The following is an 18,219-nucleotide window of genomic DNA, read 5'->3' on the forward strand; positions in this document are numbered from 1 at the left end:
ACTTTTTTAATGGATGTAAACAAAACATTGGATGTTATTATAGAAATTATAGGTTACAACTTTTGAAAGTGTAGTACAGTGGATGTTTTTTCAGTGTCTCTTTTGTGCTAAAATACATTCAATGACAATTCACACAATGAATAGGAGATTTATGTAAAAGTTATACAAGAAGTAACCTTTCTTTCAATCTTTTTACTTACATATTCTACATATTCTTTCACTGTGGAAATAATGTAATGGTTACAGTGAACAAAAATTGGTAATAAAGAATAAAAAATATAAACAAAAACAAATTTTGCATATATGAAGTGACAGCTTCTACCACCTCCTTTTTATTGCAGGTCATTATGCCACCACTTTAACCACTTGTTTTGTCAGAGAGACAAGGTAAAAACTGATGTGATCGGACCACCAAACACCAGTTGGATACTTGCTTTGTCTTCTGTTTAATCTTTTCCCCTCTTAATCAATGCATCAATTTCAGATTACAGTAAATCTTTAGTTCAAGAAGACAATAAAACCCATAACCTTTATTACTTCACTTTATTATCCCATTACATGTAATCTTTTTAAAAACAACTTTAACTACATACAAAATTGTGCAGTCATGCTGTGAAAAGGTCCTTACATTTGGAAATTTCTTGCATCATATCATAATTTTAAAAGTTTCTTCACCAGGAAATGTCATGAAATATATTTTTAAAAGAAATAAGTGCTTTTCTTCACATGGGATACTGGGCTATTTTGTGTGTTTATTTGACAGTGAAATAGACACATATGAAGCATCTGTTTCCACACACATGCTGATCGAGCTATGTGATACTGTACATTTAATCTGTACAATCATAGAGGTCTTGGTCTGGGCAGTGCATGTATTAGTCCTTACTTAGGTGGGCCTCCAAATGAGCCAACATGATTTTTATCAATTGGGAATCCCACTTTATCTTTGCTGCCGAGTTCTCCCCTCTGCAAAACAGGAGCTCCAGGATTTGGGTTGTTGATGACACCCATGAAGATTGGCACTTGAGTCACATCATCCATCAGGGCAAAGAAGAAAGGTTGGATCAGGTGGAAAACAGGGCTGGATGCCCGTGAGATGACCACAGTGGTGGCTGCAGCAGCCTCTGCACCCTCCTCATTAATCTCCATGCTAGACTTATGCATCACACTGGATACCAGCAAGGGGCCGTCTGCCATTTCAGCCAAGTTGGGACTAGAAAACACCTCTCCTAGGCCTAACACAGGGCAGAAAAGACAAGATTTATTCTAGTTCACTTTGTGTTTGAAACTTCCATTGAGTAATAAATGTGTGGTAAATAACATCACAAAGAAAGACCAAGGGAAACAATGAGGTCTTACCCAGTTTGGAAAAAACATCCTTTAGCTCTTGAGCATACTCCAGCTTAAATTTAGGAACTTTAACTTGAATGGCCTTCTCCTTTGGCAGACGATTATACAGATCTGAGAGATTCAGCTTTGTGGAAAGTGAAGACACATTCACCTCACCAGACATAGGCATGACCACCAACAAGCTCATGGACTTCATGAATGGGAAACTCGCTACCTGCACAGGAAGGAGAAACGGTGTTGTAATAAAACTGAGGTTATGTCAGTAATTTAAGTTTCTGTTCAAAATGTATGGTGAGAGGTAAGTGTATTTTGAGAACAGTGATCGAACCGTGATGAAATGATATTTTACCTGAGCCTCCAGTTCATTATCAATAAATAAACTCAAAGGATGTTTAGCGTCTTCCATCACTTCAACATCAACCATGCGTTTGTCGTCAAGGTAGAACACGCCTCTAGAGGTAAAGCGTGGGTCGAATCGGGCTTTCCACTCTCCTGTGGGTAACGCATTCAGCTTTAGTCAGCAGCATAATTCAAACATTAACTTATGAAAAAGAAAACTTGCAAACACAGTACATTTCACTGGTTATTTCCCCTGGGATCTTGGGGAATAAGTATTCTCAGCAAACATGACATAGAAATGAGGCTAATTATACGAATAAGGGAACGTTTCACCTTTGAAATGAACAGCATTAATGAGCATGAGGAGCAGATTGGGTGGTAAGGCAGACAGGAAGTCAGTCATTTTTCCATTAGTTGAGTTGTGCACCCAGTCATTGATCTGCTGCAGGCTCTCCAAGACTGCTGGCTCCGAGTCATATAACCGCTGAGACTCATCAACAAACTTCTGTTTTGGCTGAAACCCTAAAACACATGATAAACACATGCTCTGTCAGGCTCTGTTTCTCTTAAACCTGCTCTTAAGGTCAATATACTACTAACAGAAATTATAAGAAAATGTTCCTGGCAGCAGCAATGGTAAAGTCCCAACTTTTAGCATAGTTAAAAATGATTTCCTAGTTCTTTCTAGCGAGTAACCTTGGCGCAGGAAGATACGTGTGGCAATCTGCAGGTCAGTGTTTCTGAGCTGCTCTAAGACATTATGCAGAGACTCGTGGTAGCAGGGGAGAGTGTTTTCATGGAGATGATGCATCAGCAGCTCCTGTGTCTCATTTGCTGCACCTGTAAAGAAGAGGGGTGGAATAATTGGATGAGAACTGTGACCATCCCGAGACTACTATAAAGTTTGGCAAGTTGCTGACATAGATCATCAAATGTGATGATCATATACTTGTAGAAAACAAGCTGTTTAGTTACAGTATGTCATGTAAAAGCTGCAGCAGGACATGCATACCTAAAGTCAACTGGGAGAGTGCTAATGATATGCTGAAGGGAGATATGATGACATTCGGCTCCTCAGGCGTCGTCTCCAGGTTCTGCAGCAGCTGCACACCAAGTTTTTGAATGGCAGCAGCAATGGCCTCCCTGGAGTGTGGGCTTCGCCCAATAGGCCAACAGTCCTCATCTTCTTTCTCCTCTGATGAACTCCCATTGGGCCCGCTACTTATGGTTGTTGCAATTATAGGTGCTTCTGTGATATGTGCAGTTGGTGGTTGTGGTGTACTTTCATTTTCTACTTTCTAAAAGCAGGAATATAAGAAAGAGTTAAGTACAAGGACACATTTTCCAAACTGTGAATTTAGATGTCCGAAATAACTGCTGTGACACAACTCGCACAATGAGAGAAAAAAAAAAAACCTCCAAACATTTCTATTTTGCCACTAACCTCTATGGGGTGGCTGGGCATCAAAGGAATGAGAGGCACCAAAGGGATTGACTCATTGTCTGCCACTTCAGCATACTGTTGAGCAGAAAGAGAGTATAAAATAACCATCTATACAAGCACTATATAATCTAACAAAATCCTGAAAGTGATTTGTAAATAATGTTTGCATTTTACAGTGACTGCTTGGCTGCAAAGACAGATCAGCAGGAGTGTCAGATGAAGGTCCATGTCCTTGCAACTTATCTGTGAAAGACAGATATTATGTCAGCTGAAAAAATACAGGACCTGGTCACTTTTATGGAACAATAAATCATGTTCAAACCTTTAAAAACGCAACACCCTCACCTTCTGTTTATAGTTTTGTTGCTGTAATGCAGGTCTCAAAGACTTTGATTCTACTTAGTCGCCCTGATCATCTGGAATTATGCCTAAAAACATGAGAGCCACACAGAAGGACTTTATAAAATGTACACTAAGATTTCCACACAAAAGTTGAGTGCTTTCAGCAGATATCCAGGCCATCTTGAACCATATCCTAATATTGTAGATTTATTGTTCAATAAAGCATATTTAAAGGCTATACACTTTGAGGAACAGGAAATCCATATAGCTTAGCATTAACAATTCCATCAGTGCAATGTGGTGGTAAAGACTTTCTGTATTCAAGTCAACATAAAATATGCAAATATTTAAAAAGTCATTAAAGACATAGTGCTATAGTCCCTTTTGCAGCCCTTACACAAACATTAAAAATACAATGTACAATAGAGTCCCAATAAGTTTATGAAAATATATTTGATCTTACCTTAAATTTAAATTAGAAAAAAACCTGCTGCCTTGTCCAAAAAAGGAGCGACTAAGTGACTGCTGATGGCAGAATTCCTGAGAGTAAAAGATTGGCACTTGCTCAGCAAACAGTTAAATATCAACTTGCATTGATTGGGGCCTCGTTTAAGCCACTATTTGTTTGTAATCGTAGGTACTGAGACTCACCCGGGGTTAAATACTGAAGACCGACTTAGGCTTAGCTATTTTGCTCTCTCTCTCTCACGGGCAGGTGATAATATCATGCATGACATAGCTCAAGTCTCTGATGGGACACTTGACAGGTTAATTGCATAAGTGGGGTTAATCCAACTCTGTGTGGGCAAACAAATACAACTTTCTGACACCAGCGTTACGCATGTGCTATCAGAGAACACAAGCCCACGTTTCCGAGAATCCCCTGGCTGTGACAGGTCACCATCTTCACAGAACACACCACCGCACTGGACTACTGAGTCTGATTAAAAACTGTGGTTCTATGCTGTGACCAATACTTAGTGAAGAGGGACAGACATTATGATAAAAATAAACGTATTCAGCTGATTTGGTCACATTTCTGGTCACACTAAGCAAAAGTGATATCTTTTAGACCACATGACACATGTCTGTAAACACAAGAGGGGACTTTGTTCATTCTGAGCTCTACTGACTCAGCCAAGATCGGCAGGCAATGCTGGGAGTCATAATAAATCCAGGTGAATCACACAGAATTGGAACGGACACAAAAAATTCAAACAGTTCTTTTATTAATCCAGTTAATAAATAAGCGTTTTCATTGACTTCTTTTAAAATGCTCAAAGAGATACCGGAGCAATTATGGATATGCAACTACAAATTACCTTTTACAAAAAAACAAAAAAAAAAGTCTGTTGTTTGATGATCATTGAGATTTCATTTGATGTTTACAAAAAACAGAAGATATCAAAAGGTCTAATGCACATGTCTGAGCATTCTGAAATTCAGGCAAATAATTAGAAAAGTAAGCTGACTGTGTTTTACAACATGACAGTGATAAAACTCAAACAGGAGAGCTTCAGTCGCTGGATGTTAGTGGCCTTTGAACAACGCTGACAGATTTATTAAGAGCTTAGTGGACACTGGGTTTGGTTGAAGGAATACAAATCGACTGTAGCAAGTTGAACCACTTTTTTTTTTATTGATTTAGGACTTTTGTTGGTATCTTCTAAACATATTCATATCCAGTTACATATAAATGTTAAAATACAAAACTGTTTATCTTGGCATTGACTGCTCCTATGTTAGCCTTTGAAGTCAGAAATTATAAAGTGGTGAGTCAAAGTGGCATCTGCCCAGATGCACTCCCAGTACAACGTTGCTACATGCTCTGACTGCTAAATTAACGTTTTAAAAACCCCCAAAGGAACTTCAAGTAATTTATTAGTGAATAAAAACATTCAGTATTTAAAATCTGTGTGAGAATCTAAATGTTACAAATGAGGCCATACTTGTGCAGCAGAATAAAGGCTGTATACTGAATGTTGTATGCAACGATGACTGAAGCGTTTCCACTCTGAGAAGATGCACTGAGGCTGTCGACAAAACAGTGACTAAACTTTTATTGTTCATGATGTGTAAACAATCTAATGTGAAAAAGACTCTCATGAAACACGGAGTGACGCTAACACATCTACAAATGATTTACAAATACTGCATAGTTTAATCAGTGCATTTAGATACGCGCGTATTTTAACATCAAGGGAAATGAAAGATGAGGTCAATGTATTTTTGGTGTTGTTATGCATCTATTTGGAAAGTGTAAACACTACATAAGAACCGTGTTTGGTTCCACCTTCCTGAGCACATCATCTGATTCGTTCTTTTGAACAGAATAACTGGCCTGGTCAAAAGAACAAACGACCTTATCAAGATAAGAATTCCCACCTATATACTATCTATACATCTATAGGCTCTTAAAATATCATGGGATTTACTGTACATGATAAATTTTCACTCCGAACCACACGATTCCTGTTCATTAAATTTGGTGCTGAAGGCCAGAGTGACAAGATTCGGTATACAAGAAGCTCATATGATGCCTTTGCTTGTGCTGATCCGTTCAAAAAGCAATACAGTGGAGGTGATAACCTGCTCCACCAGTACAACTGACCTCTAGCACAGGAGGAGGGACAGAGCACTCGCATACCTGGAGTCTTCGCTAATAAGACACTTTCAAAGTCAGTGCTAAAAGCGTTTAGCGCAGCTGGGGGCCACTGATTTTCCCTAAGCTAATAACCGGATGGCCCCATTCTCAGAGCCCAGCAGCAAGAGCCTTTTGGTAGGCAAAACTGCCAGGCTGGTCATAGTGCCACGGAAGTTCTCTGAGCTCAGTTTAGTGCTGCTAACAGGGCTCAGGGAGATATCTGCCATGGAGTACACCCCGATCTTGTTAGCCACTGTTCCAGTTACAATCTCCGAACCGTAAAGGTCAAAGGCGTGAATGGGGTCGGACTGCGACCTGTACTGGCGAAGAGGCTTGTGTTCCAGATCTTTCCACACAGTGAGTGTGTAGTCCGTGGAGGAGCTGATGACCAAGTTTCCTTCTGCAGCCTGAAAAGTAAAACACAAGAAAGGAAGTCACTGACTGTTGCCATATCTCAGTCAACACTGCTTAAGGTTTTCCAACATCCTGTCTCAAGATTTGTGATTTACAAGTCCCTTGTAAATACTCCTTGTAACGAAACAAAATCTGAATACATTTAAGGTGAGAGATACTTGGAAAAAAAAACAAAAAACAAATGACATGATTTAATAGTTATTTCACATTAAAAATTCTTTACATAGAGGCAAATATATTCACATAATAAGGCAACAGCTTCTTTCAATTTCTTAATTTGAATTATTAAGAATAGAAAGTACGAAAAACAGTGGGCTTGCAGTGTTCCTGCACCCACAAACTTAGACTCATTAAACTGAATTACTTGGATAATGTTTATTTATGACAAAATGTATTTCATATAACATAAGATAATTAACAGGGTGCATTTGCTTTTAATTGTTTTTTAGCGAAATATGAAAACAGCCACAACATTTTAAGTGAAGTCTGAGTAATATGAACGTGCCAATGAGAACCAATGTGGTCTTTCTAATGAGTAACCTGTGTCCATATTTGCCTAAACTTGTGCCTTTAAAACTAGAAATACAATCCTTGACCTAATTTGGGGTTAAATAAAGTTTGCTCATCCTTGCGCTCTGTTGACAACAGATTTGCTGGGTACAACTTTCACCATCTCTGCACTACTTCATATCTCTCCACCACTACTTTTAGCGGATGTCAGTGTAAAAGCCACTTGGCTGATCCTCTTCTTGAATATTTATCACATGGAAACTGAAAAGCACAGCCACACCTTCTGGCTTGGGATTGTGATGTGGTCCAGGACAATTTTTTTTTCAGAAATTTCTTTTGGGACGGTACGGGTGTCATGCCATGGTGTTTTAAGACTAAATTAACACTACATCTGTTAGATTACAAGCTGAATTCCAGCACCATTACTCTTCTTGGTAATTTCAAACCCACTGCAGTGAAACCCCTTTTACACCAAGCTCTCAGCCTGCATCAAAAACTGGTCAGGCATCAGAGTAAAATTCTCCCACAGTCATGTAGATAGCCCAGCAAGAGCTCTGGGTGAGACATATGGATGAAACGTAGATTGCTCAGGACAAAAGAGTTAATATAATTGTCAAGTGATACACTGGAACTGCATGGACTCATTAAGTCTGACAAGGATTTCGTACTGACCAGATTCTGCTGGTTGATGCATCAAAACTTATAAGTCGACTCCCGGAAGACAATTTAAATAATCTCCTCTGACTTTCACATCTTGTTTCTCAAAGATTTTATGGAAACAGTACTGGTTTGGAAGTGTTCACTGTGAAATAAACATGAATTATCTTCTTAACAGTCAAAGCCCATAGGCCTGTTGTATTTAATGTCATTACGATCATTCAAACCCCTCAAACACTCATGCAACCCTTACGGTATTTCAGCTCTGTCCATTGTGTGTGGCTTCAACCGTAAATTTATGTGACGCACTGCATGACCCGCATCTCCCGGCCCACGTCTTGTATAAACAACTTGACTGTTAGGAGCGCCCCACACGTCAGTATTGGGAAACACACACTGAATGAGTACTTGGTGTAACAAGGGCTCAAGTTAGTGTGTGGCCATCATTTAACTGAAGTATCTCTAAAGCAAAAAAGCAACTATTGTTCCACCCTGCAATCAGAAAAAAAAAAAAAAAAGATATTTCCTGAGACCTCGAACAACTTAAGATTTAAGAAGATATTTCTAATATCAAATGCATAATTTTTATATTATTGCGGTATGGCAACACAGTCAACCAATCTGCTGACTGCCCTAGTTTGTCATTGTTATAACTTCAAAATACATCAGAACATCAAAATACACTTCAAAATACATCAGAGTAAGGCCAGGTGACAGACCCCTCTGCCGAAATAATAATATTTAACCTGTTTATTGCATGCATAAGTATTGTTGTCAACAGTCAAATCTTCATAGAATCTTTAAAATAGAATTTTTTACTGTCACTGGTAGATCATCTTTCAGTAGTCATAACACTGACTACATAATTACTGACTACTGACAAAGCTGTTACCCAGAGGCAGCCATATTCAGTCGTAAGGTAAAGAGGAACTACACACACAGTGAAGTATACCTTCATTTGGAGGATATCTCCCTCATGAGCCGGCCAGCCCTTCAGAATAAGTCCAGTCCGTGCGTCCAGCAGAACAATGAAACCAGTTGAGAAACCTGCCGCCACAGTGCGACCTGAAGGACTCACTGCCAGGTAGCGGATGAGCCCAGCGCTCGCATTGTTGTAAGCCAGGCGAAATTCATGCTGCGGACACGGGGGCGGGGGGAGATTTGTCACTGGCACTGGCTGACATAACTTGAGTTGAGAAATATAAAAAGTGATGACTGATAATTGGTGGCTGCTGTATGAAGTACGTCTCAACACAACGATCTTGTTAAGTGAAATTGCTACCTGCAGTCCTGGTTTGCGAGGGTCAATGAAGCGGAGAACAGAATCCGCGCTGCCAAACACAACACTGCAGTGTGGAGCTGGCATTGTGGTGACAGCTGTGATGGGATTCTTCCCATCCACAGCTTCATATGAGCGGATCTGCTTGCCTAAGGAAAACAGATATAGTTAGAAAAATACAGTTTGCTCATTTTATCCATTTGAGATTCATGTCCTCTAAATAACCTCATGAACAATTTTATAGATACAATGTTCTAACTGCAAGCAGAAATGCATTGTGGTTGATCTCTCATACCTAAATACTGGTCCCACAGGTGCACAGTACCATCACAGCTGACAACTTCTTGTGAAGCTTCCAGCTGTCCAACATAGAAAACTGACTTTCGATGGTCATTGTATGTCAGTCTAGGCCCCACCTCCTGTGTTCCATCACCATGATTATAGAGGGGCCACAGCTTCACAGTCTTGTCTTTACTACCAGAAAGGAAGTAATCCTCTCCTGCCAGAGGTGCCAAACACTTTGTGGTGCCTGAGTGACCCAGGAAGCTCTGCAATCTGATCTGGTGGAAGTGGAAATGTGGATCCTGTTGGTTGAGGCCAATCTCGTACTGCCAGTAGGCCAGCCAGTTGCCCTGCAAGGAGCGGCCACTGCGAGGGAGCTCCTGCTTCAGGGCACTCTCCTCCAGGGTAGAGCCTGTCACCCAGGGGGAGGAAAAGGAAGCTCCCCCAACAGATGGAGTGGTGAAGGTGGAGGCAGTGGTGTTGATGGGGTTGCTATGACTAGAGCGTCCCCAAGAGTTGGCCAAACCCAGGCTTGGACTACTGTCATAATCAGTGTCCCGGGACACTTGGATGCGGTTTCCTACCAGGTGGCTCCCAAATGTGCCTGACTCAGGCAAGGGATCTCCCAGCGGGATGGAGTTAGTCGAGGGTGCAGGGAATGGACTGCAACCCCCACGCCTGGCAAAACCCGAGGAGATACCCACAGAGGAAGAAGGAAGCGCCACCCTAGATGCTATGGTGAGGTTAGTCTCAGGACTCCCCTGACTTACACTCTGATGGAAAGACTGGGCCAACTGCCACACCAGCTCGTGGTTGGGAACCAATTTTCGAATTGCCATGTCACCTACAGAAATGACAATAAAGCACATATTTGATTTTAGCACAAATGATACCATACTGATGGAGAAATAGAGTATTTTGTAGTTCACACCACATGAGATGTTCCCTACCAATGAGACAGTAGAAGGGGATATAGGAGGCATGGGCCATCTCAGGGTTAAATACAGTCTGCAGTTCTTCTAACACCCCCAACTCATATGTGACATTGGACTCTTCAGGCATGCAGACGTCCACGACAGTCACTTCTCCCACAACTCTGCGAGGGGCCTCATCAAGCTGCAGTGCAAGAGAGATCATCACCATATCTGTGTATTTCCCATTCCATTTTAAAAAGAAAACTGATACAACTTCTTAATTATCTCTCGCAATACGAAAAAGCATTCTGCCATGCTCTCTTTCTTTCACTCTCTGTCAGACAGCCTGTATTCCAAGCTGCTGTCTCCTGTTTTCATTTTCATACATATTTTTATCTGCCTTTGTGTCATTTGCTTTTGTAAAGCTCTGTGACAGATCTGGTTGTTAAAAGCATTCTAGAAATAAACTTGACATGATACCTGTCAGTCTTCTTGTGTCATGTGTGTGCATACCTGGGGCTGCAGAGAATGCAGCAGAGAGAAAACAGCAAAGAACCGACGCAGTGTGTCAGCCATGTGCTGTTGCACCATCTCCCTCCCGATGCGCAGACAGATGAGAGCCATCAGGCTGAGTGTCTTGAGACAGACAGCAGTGCGTGTCTGCACCCCACTGGGAAACCTGAGTACAGCAGAATGGGTACAACCAAGCAGGGGATGAATGACAGTTTTCTGATTACACTCTATTTCAACACAAAAATGAAAAATGCATTACACTCGAGATTGCCAAATATGATGTTACAAAGGGTGTATTTAACAAAAGACCAAACAATCTGTTTGCAATATCTGGCAATTTAACACGTCTTTGAATAAGTGACCACTCAGTTACTATCCTAAGTTCTACTTAAACAACTGGCATATGTGCATGTTTGTAATGTGCGTTATTTACCCCATACGAGGGGTGGTAAGCAGGTCCAGTAGTGGTAGGAGCACATCCTGGTTGATCTTCATCAGCATGTCCATTAGAGTGGTATCAGAGAGAAAAACAACAATCTTCTGTGTAAGTGCAACAGCTCCAAGCAGACTTGCCTCCTTACGCGTGTTAAGACGCTGGGAAGAAGGTGGAGAAACCTGCAAGCATACGCGTGTGAAATCATAAGCATATTTTGTGAATGTTCTTAGACAAATGGTTAGTTTAAAACCCCATTGGTACCAATCTTTTCCCATAAAAAGTCTAGCTTGAGGTTCTATGTCTGTGAGACTACTTTTTTTTTTGGATCTTACCAGATATCCTATATAAGGCAAGTACTGGTAAGTGAGTACAGGCTCTCCATAAAGTTGAGCTATGTAGATGAGGCAGTCCAACACAGGCCCTGCTGTCTGGTCTCCAACCACAGGTTTCTTCTCATACACACTGCCCATTCCCACACTCTCCAGATTGCCCTCCTCAGACACAGGAGCCACAAACCGATGTTTCTCAGGCCCTGAAGGCAGAGAACGTGAGATGGAAAAGGGGTAAAGAAAACACAAACGGCATCACACTGAACACATTTGAAATACAAAATTCCAGAATACAATCTTTGCAAAATATCAACTTTGGCAAAAGTCAACTTTGCAAAATACAAATGAGGAAATTAAACTGCAACTTAAACGTTCTAAGTTTACCTACCAATGTAACAATTTGTGAGCAATCGTAGCAAATTCCTGGCTACGTATCGAGACGTCACTGTTGGTCCAAGCTTTGCTGACAGCCATCGAACTGTTTTGCAGACTGTGTCTGTGTGTGGGAGGACATGGTTAAAGACATTAGATGTTATCAGTTAATTAACAAACAACTAACATAAAAGCTCAATCATTCACTGACCTAGAAGAATTTTTTGCTCTTTCCCCTCAGAGTCTTCTGATGGATCGGGATCATCTTCCTCCTGCTCTCCCACATTGCCTTTTTCAGTCTCCTCCAGTGCCAATCCATTCACAAAATCACCCTCCAGAGTAGCAACTGTGGCTCCTGAAGCTTCCGTGCAACCGGAGAGAGTAAGCTCCAGGTTGGGAGCAGCAGGGTCATCTGTCCCCTCCTTACCTTCATTTGTCTCAGTCACCTCTTCTTCCTCCAGCTCTCCACCCTCCTCTCCCTCACTAGCGTGTTTCAGGTCCTGGCTGCTGTCAGCTGATTTGAGACTGGCTCGATCCCGCAATGAATCTCCTTCCCCCAGAGAGAGCTCACTTGTGCTGCTTTTATCACTTAGTTTCCCCACGCTTAGAGACTCCTGGTCTTGATCCTTAGCTGCAGAGTTCTGGCTCTGCTGTTTGCCAGCAGCCACTCCTGCTCCATTGTTGACATAGAACCCATTCTGAAAGTCCTCTGCCTCTGAGAGAAACACTTGGTCATTGAGACTGATGCCAGAGGAGTAATCGACCAGCCCTGCATCTCCCACCACACCGACTCCCCCACTGGCTACACTGCTACTTCCCATATTCCCACTAACAGACCCAGAAGATGAGCGCACTTCACCACACTGAAAGTCCTCTTCCTCTTCCTCTCCTAGATTGCATGTGCCAGCCCTCAGCCCTTTGCACGCTTCTCCACCAGAGCCTGAGATGCAGCTTTCAAAGCCAGTGATGACCTGCAACACATGAGGCAGTAGGCTGGACAGAAAGGCCTGTAGGCCGAGCCTCACAATCAGCTGCAGAATGAAACAGTCAGTGTAGAGATAGAAACGTCCTCGCAGGCAGTGAGGGTTTTCATAAACATTGATCAGTGGCTTCAGTAAGTACTTGTTTGCATTTCTGGGACCCAATACTCGAGAGATGGGCTCAAAAAGGTACCAAGCAGCATAGACAGCAGTAGACTCTTCAAGCATAAGGGACAGAATGAAGGGCAGGAGAATCTCCAAACCTTCGGCTGTGACATTACCCCGCAACAGTGTCTCAAGCTGCTGCCACAGGTGAAAGACAACATCTCTTCCTTGAAGACTACATGTAGTCTCCATCTTGGCATGGTAGGAAAAGATAAAACGATGAAGTGCTGCAAAATAGGAAGGAAAAGGAAGGGGACTGATGACTGAGTTCAATAACTGGCTGGGGTTTGGGGGGGGCAGACCATCGCAAATTGGGTCATATTTGAAAAGGAGTGGAAAGGGGCAATCTAGTTCTTTATTTGCTATTCCAGAGAGCTTCTCTATTAGCAGCAGGGTCTCAAGAGCATGATGCAAACAAAGTGGCACATCACGTAGGCTGGCGGAGCATAGCTTCATAACAGCCTGGAAGCGCTGTTTGAGGGGACTGCCTGGTTTGAGTCCTCTCAGTTTAGAGGAATAGAATATCTCCGCAATTAGAACACCAAGGGCCTGCATGTCTCTTTGGTAGAGCTGAGTGAGAGAGGGCAGAGAATCAATCACCATACCGTCTCTTGTGCAGTCACTACATCCTCTAGGATGCCACACTTCAGCATGCAGACTCTTCACCAGGAAATTGTTCAACTTCTCAAGCTCTTCCAAAGGCTGCAATGGGTTGAAACCTTCAGGGAGGATGATCTTGACTTCCTCTGCATTGGTGATGGTCACACTCCCCTCTCCTTGTTTTCTGTTTATGGACCCACCTTTCTGTAACATGGCACTGCGTAAACCAGGGCCCAGGCCGCTTGTGAAATCACCAGAGAATGATGACGGGGACTGAGACACAGCAAGTGCTGCGTGCTCTCCTCCCATCTTTCCGCCTGCTGCACTGATGCTTGGCATGGGCACAGGGCCAGTGCCAGAGCCAGTGGATGCTAATGAGTCCAAAGCTTCCATTCCTTGTTCAAGCTCTTCATCTCTGTCCACCATGGTCCAGCCACTGGACTCACACCCAGTGGACTCTGGCACCATTCCATCCACAGTGTCAGCCACAGTGTCAATTTGAGGGATATGTAGAGAAGGCACATTCAGCGCAGCAAGGCCAAGGAGAGGAGGTTCTGCTGGGGCGTACTGGGAAGGAGATAAGCGGGGTGGGTGGGGCTGGTCAAACAACTGAACTACACCATAGGTAGTCAGGTTGGTGTGGTTGTCCACAAGGTGCAGGCACACATTCTTGGCCTTGACAGCTTCTTTACCAGACAGCTTATACCCAAATGTGAGATCTACCCAGTGATGTAAATGCTGGGACACCTCTCTGCTCTCCAGAAGGCGTCGATGGACCTCAATAAACTCCTCACATGACTTGCACCAGGAAGGCACATCCAAGTCTGGCATGTCAGGGTGAATAGAGCGGAAAATGGAAGGATCTGTGTAGAACTCTGGAATGCACTCATCAGGGGTCCAACTCTGCATGCGCTCCATGCTGGCTGGGTATTCATTGGGCTCCCACTGTGATCTAACATGGCTGCACAACACTGACTTGGGTGTCTGCCTGGCCTTGTAGACATAGTAGGTAATATCTGAGAGCACATCAGATATGTGATGAGGTACATGAAGGTGGTCAGGCTGTCCAGCACCACCAGCACCTACAGAGCCACTGAGGTCTCCACCCACACCACTTCCACCTACCCCGTTACCCACTGCAGCTGCCAAAGCTTCTTTGGTCATCTCATATGTGAAGTCCAGTTGCTTATCCCCCTTATTGAGTCTGAACTTTGACCTCCTGAGGTCACGGAATTTTCCAAATGGCACAGTGAAATCCACCACCCAAGGCAGCACAGGGTGATAATTAGGGTCTCCTTCTCGTCGTCCTGCTAGCCTGTTCAGTTCCATCAAGTAGTGGAAGTTACTCACTCGTCCATGGACCCAGTCCAGAACCAATGTCTTGAGCTCACCAAAGCAGTCTTTGCAAAGTCTCTTGTTCTCTTGGCTCGTATATGAATTGTCCCTTGGCAGGACACTTTTTGGCACTTGACTGCCAATAACATCACTGTCTGCTTCCACTTGTGCCCCGAGCTCCTCATAATGAGCTAGGTTGAGCTTGAGACGGCTGCAGAGTTGCTCGTCTACCGCTATGTCCTGCAGTGAAAGCTCTCCACAAGACAGACCGGCTGCATGACAGGCCTGCAGGGCTATTAGTAACTGGTAGAGAATGAACAACACTTTGGCATGGCTGTTAGCGAGCTTGGCTGGGCTGAAGGAGACGATATCATGGAGTGAATACTGAGTATAAGGTAGAATGACATAGAGCATCTCTGAGGTTTCCAGCAGACACTCTGCAGGCAGAACATTAGGACACAGATGTTCTGACTGGGACTTGGAAAAACAAGACGAACTGGATGGGAAGTAGTTTTCCTTCTCCTTATCTCTGGCTGGAGAAAGTGATGGCGAAACTTTGTCAGACGAGATGAATGTGGAATTGAAGAGCTTCTGTAAAGCATGACGCACTGCATCTACAGCTGCAGTATGCATCTGCTCATTGGGTCCTGCATATGTCTGCACAAGTTTGTAATGAGCATCACGCCACAGATTCCTGAAAAAGGAGAAAAACAAATAAGTTGATACATTACTCTCTCAAACATGTTCTACTAAATGACCATTTAAGTATTTTAAACTCATACATAAATCTCACAGGATTAAACTTTAAATTCACTGCAAAAAAGACATTAAGATGTAAAGCTTTCATTAAACAAGCTCATTAAAACACAAAACCTATACACAGAAATGTAAAAGAAATCCATTAAGGCACATTCTAGTACAAGTGAAGCCCTAGAAACCCTGATATAAGTTCTGCAGATAACAATCATTTTATAATCAATTCGTCTAACCATTATTTTCTATTAACACTTTAACCTATAAGACATCAGATACTAGTAAAACGTTCATGTTGATCATGTTACCAAAGCCAAAGGTCAAGTCTTCAGAAAACTTTAGCCTGACCAATAGTCCAAAACCGGAAATTAATATAAAATGGAGAAAAGCAGTTAATCCTCACTTTTCAGACAGTAGAACAGGAAACTGTTTGCTAGATAAACCACTTTAACAAGTAATTAATCAACATAATTGTTGTTTATTCATTCTTGGTAGATTAACTTGTAGACGGATCAATTAATTGTTTCAGCTCTACCTAAAATGAAAAGGTCTTTTTAACATCTCTGGATGAGAGTGATTAACATTCACCAATACTAACTTAACAGTCAGTTGTTATAGGAATGACAGATCATTGTTAAAGGTGATTTTAACTTTGAATGAGCTTTAGCACAGGTGTTAAGTGACAAGCAATTTTATCAGATTATATGCAGTACCTGACATTATGTTGCGTCACACACTGCATGGTTTTGACATAGGAATCATGTGACATCAGTTCCATCTGTTGATGGCAGGGGTCTCTGGCCAGTCTGTAGCTCAGCTTGCTTTTCCTCAGACCTTGAATGCACACGCGTGTCCAGCCAGAAGGCAACTTTGCCTGGGAACACTGAAGGTATGTGCGAATTTCTGCCTCAGTGATGCTATCAAAGTGAGCACAGCGCATGACCCGCCTCTCCCTCAGGCCCATTACCCAGCGTGTAGGAACAAGGGCCACAAGCTCCCTGGAACGGGAACCCGGGCCTTGCTGCCGTCGGTCAATCCCCAAGTCTTTCTCGACTGCGTGCATCAGCCAATCCATGGTGAATCTCTAGTGCTTGTTAAGAGTTGCACAATCTCCTGATGCGTATGCCTCGCGGTCTCCCACAAGGATGACTTTCAGACATTCATGGAGGAAAAAGTCAAAGTCATCAAGGGTCTGTCCTTCTGAGGAAATAATTGAAAAGCATAAATGGACAATTAGATGAGTATCTACTGGCTCTTGTAGTGCTTCAACAAAAATACTGCTGAGCAACACTAATGAACACAAAGACAGGGTGATGCTGCTAATTGCACATGACTTTTTTGTCCTTCTCCAAGTCCCTGAAATTTGAGACCAGCTCAGCTCACATGACGGAACTGTCTCTGCCCCTTCAACACTTCCAACTACCCTCACCTCCAGTTGCACTGATTTAAACTTCACCACAAGGAAATTACTATTCTCACTTTAATTATGAATTTTTCCCCAAAACGGTCGTAGAACTGGCACCAGTAGCTAAAAGTTTAAACGGACTTCGTGTAATGTTAGCTTGACTGATACGTGAAATAACGTCCAGTAAAGGCAATTTATGATAAAAAATATAAATATCGCAAGCTTCACAATAAACATGTGAATATTATTTAGTTAAGGACAACCCCCTGTACCGTTAGAAACACCGTAAAGTAAGTTTGGAGCTTTAAGACCTCAACTGAGGAAGTAACGTTAACTTCATGCTAACTGTTAGCTGAACAAAGTGGCTAGCGCTACGGTACCTTACTCAAGCAAGCAAAAACACACCATACAGTAACTAACATAATTGACACAAGGTTAACAAGAGCAGCCATCCTGAATAAATGTAACTCCAACGTAATCACGCAAGAGCAGCCATGAACAACAGCGCGTACTCCTTAATGTTTAGCTCACCTCTCACCACTTGAAGCAGTTGGCAGCTAGCTAGCGTTAAGCTAACGGTCGGTTTCACGCATGATGAGTTCGTACTTCATTAACTTTATGAGACGAGGGCGTACTGCGGGGCGACATTTAACTGCTTGCTCCATGTTGAGATGTTTACTGATGCATGTCAGCAGACAGACCGCAGTCAGTTAGCCGATGCTGTTTTTGTTCCGTGCTAGTTGGAGCCATGTTTTAGAAACGACACCTCACGTGACACAACACGAGCTCTGTCTCATGTGACTCCTGCCGCTACAGCACCGCTTCCTCAGTGGCCTGCATATGCAGTTGGGACAGTCACTAAACATCTTCATAGAACTGAAGTAGATAATAAGCTGCGCTTTAGATGAAGTAACAGCCATAGTGTTAAAAGATAAATATCATATCTATTGACAATTTAATTAAATAGATAGAAATGAACAAAAAGAGGTCTTGTATCGTTCTTTAAACCCCTTTAAGCCATCTCTTTGTGAGCAAAAATTGTCTTTATATGTTAGACCTTCCTTTTATTTTATTTTATTTTTCTTCTCTTCTGTCTTCTGATGCTTGTCACTTTTACTTTTTCAATGTAAATCCACATGACAGTGTGACAAATAAC

The 18,219-nt window shown here is 42.5% G+C and overlaps 2 protein-coding genes and 1 long non-coding RNA gene across 4 annotated transcripts; all 3 read right to left on the reverse strand.

The window, feature by feature from the left end:
- Nucleotides 1-528: 528 nt before the first annotated feature.
- serpinf2b (serpin peptidase inhibitor, clade F (alpha-2 antiplasmin, pigment epithelium derived factor), member 2b) lies at nucleotides 529-4,108 on the reverse strand. Its single transcript, XM_046389462.1, has 10 exons — nucleotides 3,939-4,108; nucleotides 3,479-3,561; nucleotides 3,308-3,376; nucleotides 3,134-3,208; nucleotides 2,702-2,987; nucleotides 2,386-2,529; nucleotides 2,023-2,211; nucleotides 1,700-1,842; nucleotides 1,360-1,564; nucleotides 529-1,235 (listed from the first exon to the last, which is right to left on the reverse strand). Exons 3-10 carry the CDS (start codon nucleotides 3,359-3,361, stop codon nucleotides 883-885), a joined length of 1,449 nt encoding a protein of 482 aa, XP_046245418.1. The 5' UTR covers nucleotides 3,362-3,376; nucleotides 3,479-3,561; nucleotides 3,939-4,108; the 3' UTR covers nucleotides 529-882.
- A 986-nt stretch (nucleotides 4,109-5,094) lies between these two features.
- wdr81 (WD repeat domain 81) lies at nucleotides 5,095-17,883 on the reverse strand. Of its 2 annotated transcripts, none has more exons than XM_046389460.1 (12): nucleotides 17,595-17,883; nucleotides 16,372-16,855; nucleotides 12,037-15,599; nucleotides 11,842-11,949; nucleotides 11,457-11,656; nucleotides 11,122-11,303; nucleotides 10,689-10,854; nucleotides 10,212-10,377; nucleotides 9,275-10,105; nucleotides 8,983-9,128; nucleotides 8,653-8,835; nucleotides 5,095-6,526 (listed from the first exon to the last, which is right to left on the reverse strand). In XM_046389460.1, the coding sequence occupies exons 2-12, from the start codon at nucleotides 16,731-16,733 to the stop codon at nucleotides 6,200-6,202; spliced, it is 6,234 nt and encodes a 2,077-aa protein (XP_046245416.1). In that variant the 5' UTR covers nucleotides 16,734-16,855; nucleotides 17,595-17,883; the 3' UTR covers nucleotides 5,095-6,199. The 2 variants fall into 2 exon arrangements, with proteins under 2 accessions (XP_046245416.1, XP_046245415.1); XM_046389459.1 differs by having other exon boundaries at nucleotides 16,372-16,858.
- LOC124059462 lies at nucleotides 6,894-8,646 on the reverse strand. The gene is made up of 2 exons (XR_006843395.1): nucleotides 7,954-8,646; nucleotides 6,894-7,845 (listed from the first exon to the last, which is right to left on the reverse strand). It is a non-coding gene; the product is annotated as an uncharacterized LOC124059462 (long non-coding RNA).
- Nucleotides 17,884-18,219: the final 336 nt, after the last annotated feature.

The sequence above is a fragment of the Scatophagus argus genome, chromosome 5 (assembly GCF_020382885.2).
Source record: "Scatophagus argus isolate fScaArg1 chromosome 5, fScaArg1.pri, whole genome shotgun sequence".
NCBI classification, from domain to species: Eukaryota; Metazoa; Chordata; class Actinopteri; family Scatophagidae; genus Scatophagus; species Scatophagus argus.